This window comes from Apostichopus japonicus, chromosome 22, assembly GCF_037975245.1.
Source record: "Apostichopus japonicus isolate 1M-3 chromosome 22, ASM3797524v1, whole genome shotgun sequence".
Taxonomy (NCBI): Eukaryota; Metazoa; Echinodermata; class Holothuroidea; order Aspidochirotida; family Stichopodidae; genus Apostichopus; species Apostichopus japonicus.
The window spans coordinates 17,752,599-17,762,097 of NC_092582.1; the positions used below are offsets into that span (position 1 = coordinate 17,752,599).

The window sequence follows — 9,499 nt, forward strand, 5'->3', positions numbered from 1 at the left end:
ACGCACTCACACACACACACCATCATGAATGCAATGGTTACGATCATCATCGAAACCAAAAATATAAACTTGGACGAATGTCATACATGATAAGCGATGTCAACTTACTGAGTGTAAGTGCCATATTGCATCTTTTAGAAGTCAGAGGTCTCTGCAGGTTACAAGAGGTCAAACTCATTTGAAAAGTAAACCTTGGATATGCTGTATACGTGGTACGGTACCTTATTGGGTGCATTGAAGAATCATATAGTCGACTTTGGAGAGCAAAGGTCATTTTAAGTCAAGTGAGGTCAGTGTCTGAAAGGTAAAGAAACACAACTTACTAGTTAAAGGACAGCTTGGACTAGCTTCACACAAGGTAGGCCCTATATGGATTCACCTTGTTGAGAATTGTTTCCATTTTGGTACCGGTCAAAAGTCGTTAACGGTCAAAGACAGAGGTCAAGGTCTGAAGGTTGTAAACATGATAGCTCAAAAAGTACAACTTGAATAAACCCCACATTCGACATATTGGTCCACCTTACTGAGAACAAGAATAGTAATATTTTCTTGGGTTAAGGTTCCTTTGAGGTCAAAGTCTAAAAAGCTTGTAACAGCAGTAACTTGTAATAGCAGTAAGGTAAAGCTTCAGTCTCGAGACCATTTTGTGCACTGTTAATATTAAATGTTCTCAAATATAATGCAGCAAGGAATCCCTAAGCCTGTTGACTTCTAGGTTTATATCAACAATTTAAATTGTGCCTCAAAATATTGTTCACATGACAAATTAAAAATTCACAATTTGTACCTGAAATGAACAATTTTCTCTCAAAATTTTGATTTTCTCTAACCAAAATGTCAACTTCTTTTCTATTTACTTGCACTAATTTCCACTTTGTTTTTGCTTAATTTTCTATGGAATTTGGTGAATATAAAAGGAACAAAAATTCAAGGAACAAGTTTCAAAATTTCCAATTTACATACAAAGTTCATAAATGATAAAAATTTTCTGGAAATTATCTAGAGAAAAATACCACCTGCTTTTAGCCAGGGAATAGCTTTGAGGCCTGTATCAAAGCATGTTGCATATACCACAATAAACAAAGGAAGAATGGTTGCCGAAGGCATCCAAAGAAAAGGCAAATCCGAAGATTAAACTAAAAATGTTCACATTTTTAATCTTTCAACATTCCTGACAAAAAATGTTCACATGTTAATAAAAAAAGTCTTTACAAGTGTGCTGTATGCAGATCATTGTAGTACCCATGTTTAATGATTCAATGGCTAGTTCAGCTTACCACATATACTTTCTGCAAATGAAATCCAATATTTTTGTTGTAAAATCTTGTCACAAAGCATGAAAATGTCAATACAAGATCTGCATGAATCACAATATACATACAAGTTTGCTTTAAATAAATATACAACTGAGACATACACTTAGATGACACCAGAGTTGTTAAGGCACTTACTACGGAGAACACAGATATGTTATATAACATTAAATATTAATCATTGCATTAATGTTTATTCATAGATTTTCCCTGTTAATAAGTTTTGTTATTTTTTTAACATTTGTTAATTCTGCTTTCCAACAATTTGTTTTGGACTGTTGGTCAAACTGTCAGTAAAAACAACATCTACACTAATGTAATTGTCAACTTACTCACCACCGGTTAAAACATGATCATACATATATATCTTTGCTATTCAAAAACATAGATTCAAAACAATTTTTTAATGACAATTTTCAATCTCCATTTTTATTAAATAGATAATGGCAGAAATTAAATGGTTTACTAAGTGTCATATCCGAGATAAAAAACATGTAAAATACATCATGGATATATGTAAATCCAATTGAAATTTGGTTCACAAGTTACATTATATGTTCATAGGGTCAGGTCCGACCAAGTGGTGGGGGGCGGACAGGTCTGGTGGGGGGGGGGCAGGCAATAGTGAGGGGGGTCAGGCTACAGTGAGGGAGGTCAGGCTATAAATAGGGATGCCTGAAATGGCTCTCGAAAAAAGGTACATTTGACCTGGTATCTTACAGATTCGTTTAGGTTGCAGTGCTGGAAGGAATCATGAAAAGTCAAAGTTACTCCTGAAATTTTCGAAAGTTTTATCCCATAGAGGATATTAAACTCAGTGACTCAAGTATAGGACTTGATACCCAATCAGGAAGAGCAGAGGGCATTGATTCAAATCTGAATTCAAGTTACTCATACATGTAAGTTACTTTATATGTTAACAGGGTCAAGACAACTAGAGGGGGGGGGGGGCAGGTGGGGCTATAGCCAAGGGCCAAAAGAAGGGTGCCATTTGAGGTACTCGCCCCAGGTGACTGAACAGGCTCTGGAAATCCTCTGAGCAGAGTACATTTGACCTGGTAACATATAGATTTATGAAGTTACAGTGTGAAACAAGTCATAACTCAAATCACGAAACTTCCAAAGTGAAGTTATATTTCAAAAAGTATTTTCCCAATAGAAGCAATGAGTAGTAATGACTCCACTGCAAAATCAAATGACTTGTTACAATTTCCACTATTTTATGACAAAATAACCATCTCAAAGTTGTTACTGTGCATTGAGCAAAATTGATTAACAGAAAAAAGAGTAACTGGTTATGGAGTTCATTAACTTCATTTGAATTTTGCCCACAGCAAACTTGCCAAAATCAATTCCTCCTTTTTTTTTTTTGTATTATAATCTTCTTGTTGATTTAACCCTTGAAACCTGATACATTTGGAATGTTTCGTTCAGCTCTAAAGAATGTCAATACGTAGTAAAATTTCATCAAAATGAAACTTTTTTGTACAAATATTAGCTTCCTCTGTGACGAAGCGAGTTAAATTAAGTAGAAAAAAACAAAGAGCTATTCCAGAGCTCTCTAAATTGCCGGAATGACATCATTCGCTCGGCTGTTGCCAGATGCAAAAATTCACAAATACCACCAAATTTGAAAGAAAATTCATAGCTTCGCCATACAAAATGCTATGAGGCTATGGCTTTGACCTGAAGATACATAGAATTTCAAACATTTTTATTACGCAATCAACTTCAGCCATCGGAATATCCCTAATTCAAATCCGAAATTTATCCATAACGAATGTGTATCAACAATAACACATTTGCCCACTTTAGTTATTTGGCAAAAAATGCTTTTTCATAACTCAAGAAATTGGGCAGCAAAAACCTACATTAAAATACTCGGAACATAACGGTATAGGACAACTCAATGCAAGCAGTGATGACTCAGGCCGAGGAACGTAACGACCTCACTGAGGCTATGGCTCCTAATCAATTTCTTCCTAGCCTTGATGTATTTCCAAAACAAGTAAATATGAGTAATGTGATAACATTATTTTCTTCTAATTTTGCCTATATGTGAATCACTTACAGTGCATAATTTATCCAGTATTGATTTCAAATTGCTATACAAGGGCAAACATGAAATAGCAGTTTCTCTCTTTACACAGGAATTATACTAATTTATATGTGACCAAATTCAGAGCCAGTTAAACTGCTACTCAAATACCTAAGCACTATCACGTGCCAAAACAAATTTATAATACTGATTTACGGACACATGATCCATAGTTTGTGTAATTGGCAGGGTTTTGTGTTGTTTTCTTCTCCAGCAAACAAGACTACTGTTCAAAATATGATCAAATTCAATCAAATCGGGACACCCTTGTTACTGTTACCATGTAGAGAGTGTCAAAGGGGTCTGGTGGGGCCATCCCCTATTCCTCTCACCATCCCCCACCCCCACACTGTCATAACTTTCCAGAATATCAAGAATCAGTATACAAAGAACAAATTTGTCCTCAAGATGCCAAAACATCTTCAATTCTCAGAATCCAAATAAATTAAGGAATCATTCATACTTCAGGGAAGCAGTAAGATTTTATCCATGTGTAAGTTAATTTATGAAAGGACTCAAATGTTACATAACAACTAAGGCTTTCCGATCCTGTACCAATCAATTGACATCCGAAGATTACCAATGAATCTGTTTGAAAATTGGAAGACTATTAATGCACTAATAAGACACTCCTTGATATTTTGATATTTCCCTCAAACCTATAACATTCCCCTTTTTAGCAAACCACCAAGGAAACATATATTATATTATATACATAAATATATATACACATATATATACATATACATATATGTGTATACATATAAATATATATATATATATATATATATACAAATATATATATATACATATATATATATATACATATAAATATATAGATCAGTAACCGCATAACTGTGCACAGATATAGTTGGGTCATTTGAAATTTGATGTTATATTTGTACTTGTTATGAGACCCTGCAATCTCTCTCACTTGCCTTTTAACCTGAAATGAGGAACCATGAGGTATTTTAATCAGAGTCAGAAATGATGACGACATCACACTCCGACTGGGATCTAACCTCACTGTCCTTCCCTCCAGATACTGGCGGACTCGGTGAACTTGAGTCCAGAATTTCAATGTAATCGCTACTGTCTTCAGACGGTTCGCCGTTACCGATCTTTCCGTTTCCCGATGTTCCGGCAGACTGAGAGCCCTGCTTGATTTGAACAAATGCATAGCTGTGGCATTCCGTGACTGGTACCAGACCCTCCACGCCGAGGTTATCGATTGGGTCGCTATCTGAAGTATCAGGTGGAGAGACGGGCCTACCGTTGTCGACCCTACAGGAGAGAGCTGCTTCCACCACCTCCAATTCTTTCAATGAGGAAGTTTCATTGTGTCGGTTGAAACCGTTCAATCCCTTAGCACCACCACTCTCCGACTCTGAAGAAGGAACACTGTTACTTTGGGATATATCATTATTAACAACCGTTCTATTCTCGATGATACTTGCGCCATCCTCTTCACTTTCCATGTCGTCGTCAGAGAGTGAGACGACACTCGGCACTGACGACAAGACACTCTGCTCCTCTTCCTCGTACCCGTCCTCCCCACCTTCCGCCATACTGCTCTCTTCTTCTGAAGTCAGCACCGCCTCAGTCTCGTCGTTTTGAAGAAAGATGTCGATGTCGGATGCTCCTGATTCCACATCCTCCTTGCCCACTGCTTCTGAAACTTTCCCAATATCGTGATCCGAGGTCTCAGAGTCTGTCCCGCAATGAGTACCGTCTTCACAGACCTCCTTGACAGTTTTTAATTTTTTGGTGGGCGGTTGTTCTTGGTCGCTGTTGCAGTTCCCGACATCTTCCTTTCCTCCCCGCACCCACTCTTCATTTTCCTCCTCCTCCTCTTCCTCGTCTGTCGACGCTGCTTCTAAGTCCTCGCCTCTCGCCTCCCTCACCTTCTGCTCCTGAGAAAACTTGTCCATCTCCTCTGTTAACTTCTTAGAAGAGACTTCTTGATTCGCTTGCAGTCTCGATCTGAGTTCTTCGCTCTCCTTGGCAGGATCATTTTCCGCTCGCTGAAAATCAGCATACCCAAAACTTTGAATCAGATCCGCCTGTCTGCGTTTCTTAAGCTCGCCACCAATGTCCACAAAGATCTCCCTGGCCAGAACTCCAACCTCAACTTCGTCGATTCCTAAGCTTTGCTTTTCGTTCGCTTTCTGGATCACAGTTAACACGTCTTGATAATCTGGGAAATAGTCTGGTTTGTTCATCAGTTTCGTTATCTTTACGTTGATTTCCCTGTAGTTTGAAGAACGATAAAACAAGCGGTCCTCTTTGGCTCGACCGGCAGAGTTTGATATCTTCTTTAACTTGCACAGCATGTCCCACCCTTTCACAAACCTATTCCTGAGCCTGTGCTCCTGGATGTGTATGGATCTTTCATCTTCCATTTCATCTAGAGTCAACTCTCTCTCTGAGAGCTTCTGAATGGCACGATGAAGCTTTCCCAGTTTCTTTTCCAATTTTTCGATTCTCCTCTGAGTTTTATCATTCCTGGAAGTATCCTGAGAGTCGGGTGCTGCCCCCTGCCTGTTGTTGATGGTAGATTCCTTAGAGTGAGAAGGCTGCTGAAAGTCACTTTCAGTTTGCGATGAGTCATGGCTGGTGCTTGCTACTACCTCCTTTGTTCCATTTTGAACAGTCGTCGTGGTGGTGGTGGTGGTTTTGGATCTCTCACGTACCTTCAGGATTTGTTTCAGGTCCCAGATACATTTAAACATGGACTTGACTCCATTATCACCACTCAGGATGTTCAAGTGCCTTTTTAGTATGACCTCAAACTCCTCAGATTTCAGAAATTCAGAGCTTGTTACGTCATAATGCTGCTGAAGCTTGGCACAGGAGTTGTCGACTAATTCCCTTTTGCTCGATGGTGATACAGTTTTACACAGTTCTTGAAACTGTTAAAAAAGAAAGAAAAAATGCTACTTTAACAAGTAATGCAACTCTTTTTGCATTCTGTTGCAGTCAAAAGTCAGTTAGCACTACTACTCGTACTCATGGACATGTTCACATATTCGTACTGTGCAAATTCGTACTGTTTTCGTATTGTGCAATATTCGTACTGTGCAAAATCGTACTGTGCACATATCGTACTGTATTCGTATTGCGCAATATTCGTACTGTGCAAATTCGTACTGTGCACATATTCGTACTGTGCAAAAGTCATGTAACTCACAGTGTTACTGACTGATTTGTACCTGTACTCCGAACATTGTACTCAAACCTAAGTTCATTCTCGGTATCCTGTAGCTTGTACTTGTTTGATTACAAGAAATTCGTTGTCGCTTTTTAATCCAACACCCACGCATTTTTCCTAACTGTAATAATAATAATAAAATAATAATAAAGTGGTTTTCTGCAATGTAATATGTTCAAGTGAGGATGAATGTACTGCATGTTTTTTTTTTTAAGGAGCTTCAAAATAATATTACTGCACATTAATTGATATATATACATGTGTATGAACCCTATAGTACCATACATTGCTTGAATATTTAATGCAGTTGATTGTCCCAACAGATTAACTCCAGTCTCTAGGAGTTAATCTCCTAATAGATTAACTCCAGTCTTTAAGGAACATGCAAATGGGAATTGGATTTTAGCCAGTACATATTTTTTTCAAGCCAGTGGTCAAAATTGTGAAATTCTAAGCCTGAGACCACTAGGCCAATAACTAAGATGCAATACAAATCCATGCAATAGGAAAACAATATACTGTACTTGCATGGCCTCAAATAACAAGTTTTACAATGCATTACAACTCTGTCACTTGGACAAATAAGTGGTGCTAAATGTCATCAAAGGATGCTCTTGTGGATGCATTCCCCTTGTTTCGAGTACATTACACAATAATAGGTAAAAAATCTTCGCCGTTGATGACAACGATACTTCTATAAAAATTGCCAACATTTTCATCAATATTTTGCCAAAATATGTAAACGATAGATTTATATGCATCTTGCTAAAAAACTGCAAAAGCTTGCTATTGAATTATTAGTATTACAGCAAATAATATTTTCACAACATGTAAACAGTTGCTAGTTCAAAGTTTTATTTGTGTCAAAACTGAGCCACCATGCTGGCAATGAACTGCACATAGCCAGACCTGTTAACTCTCCCGGTTTTACCGGGAGACTCCCGGTTTTACCCGCATCTCCCGGCCTCCCAGTTTCATATTCTATTCTCCCGATTTTTTAATATTTCATCACTTGCGACATTTCTGAAAATAGCCAACAGTTAGTCTTATATGCTTATACGCGTAATAAGTGTAATCTAAAAAAAGATTGATTGTTTATAAACAAGTTACGACTGACACAGTGCTGTGCATGAATAGCAGGCTGCTTTGTCAGTTCTCGGACTTTGCGCAAGGTTGTTATTGTGCGTTGGCCTTGGTCGAGTCCTGAATACAGTACAGTAGTACGGCGTGCACTGTGAATATATACACAAGTTGTAACTTGTTTGTATACGCGGCGCGGCATACCATATGTGTGTAGTTTGCATGCAGGCTATTTGTATACGACAAAAAACAGTTCAGTTCTATGCCGGCAAACACTTTACCTGCGTCCTCTTTGCTGCTAGGTGAATATCACGTCTTAAACTACGATTTAAAAAACGGCTGTTTCAAACATCTCACCAATTCTTTTGGCCACTTTAATCCCTATTCATTGAGCACAATAGCATTTCCTGCGTATAAACTCGTACAGGGATTATACGAGGTGTCTACGCAGCAATTTGTTTGTCAACGAGTTTATACACGATTGTACTTGTTTATACTTTTTGTACGATCCTGTACGTGTACACATGTCCAGTTATACATGAGCGGTGCTGTAGACTACTAATTTAGGAGTATTTATATCATTTCAGTTGAAAATTACAAACCTCCCTATTTTCCCCATATTCTCCCTATTTTTTGGCCCTGTAAAATTTTATTCTCCCTATTTTGGGGTCAAACAGTTTGACAGGTCTGCATGGGCAGATGTGCTGCTAGTACTAGTGGTTCTGCATCTGGTTCTCACACCTTTTTTTCACATTTTTGGGGGTAATTTCTCTCCCCCATCCCCAAGAAAAGCCTGTGACAATTTTTAGGGGCTATTTTGGGGGCAGCAGGGGGCTATTTATGAATTCAATGTTTGACACTTTTTATACGCAAACTCAATCAAAAAATGTTTATTAAATGTGTTCTTTAAGCAATGAACTATAATTTTATAAATGTAAAACTACTGACAGGATGAACAGAAATGTGTAATCCAAATGTGGAAATATAGATTCCAAGGCTAATAATAAGTCTCAGTCTTGTGTCGTCTATCTACAACAAACATTTTGCATGGAAATTCTAATCACTGAAATCTCTCCATATTGCGCCATAAATTCAAGGCTATGGGCCAGGGCTAGGTTTGGTGGATCATACTTAGGCTACGTATAGCCCTAACATAAACATACTGAAGGCCATCACGAAAAAGGTATTCTCTCGTGGAATTCCCCTCCGTGTGCTGACCCTTGCCTAACACAGGCCTAGTTGTAGCAGCCTAACCACAGTAGCCTTTGGGTAATCTATGTAGCGAATCAGACACATGCAGTTTTACTATTAGGCTATATTACCAAATATTGTCTAAAGTTGGTTGAATAAAAATTTTACATTGCAATGAATTAACCGAAGATACCAACCTTGGAAAACAGTGTTTCGTTATCCATAACAATGCTGTTTCATGACAATGCTATGATAAGAGAACGATATGCTGTAATACTTAGGATTCACGAAACGGAATTTATATGCAATAATCGTCTTGCTAGAGTGGCGCCAATTTCATTGTGATATTTTAATGGTATTGATATCGTATCATTTAGTTATCGAGTTATTCTCTATAGTATGTCTTGTTACACATTCAGGAACATTGACTGATCCATAATCCTCATACAGGATATAGAGTTCTTATCCTGCTCTGATACCGCTCTCTTTTGATCTGTCAGTGTCAGTGGGGTAGCCTGAGTCACAACACGGTTTATAATGACTTTTTAAGTAGCTTTGTGATTTTGATCGTTACGGTCGTTACCGTAATGGACTCAGTGTATGCAC

General features: G+C 38.0%; 1 protein-coding gene across 1 annotated transcript; it reads right to left on the minus strand.

Moving 5' to 3' along the window:
- Window positions 1–1,131: 1,131 nt before the first annotated feature.
- LOC139964263 (uncharacterized) lies at window positions 1,132–9,375 on the minus strand. The gene is made up of 2 exons (XM_071965722.1): window positions 9,091–9,375; window positions 1,132–6,323 (listed from the first exon to the last, which is right to left on the minus strand). Exons 1-2 carry the CDS (start codon window positions 9,115–9,117, stop codon window positions 4,383–4,385), a joined length of 1,968 nt encoding a protein of 655 aa, XP_071821823.1. The 5' UTR covers window positions 9,118–9,375; the 3' UTR covers window positions 1,132–4,382.
- Between the last annotated feature and the right edge of the window lie 124 nt (window positions 9,376–9,499).

Coding starts and splice junctions, on each gene's coding strand:
- LOC139964263 (XM_071965722.1), bottom strand. CDS start 9,117: ATGGATAACGAAACACTGTTTTCCAAG. Junction 6,324..9,090: donor ACGAAACACTGTTTTCCAAG/GTTGGTATCTTC, acceptor CTTTTTTAACAG/TTTCAAGAACTGTGTAAAAC.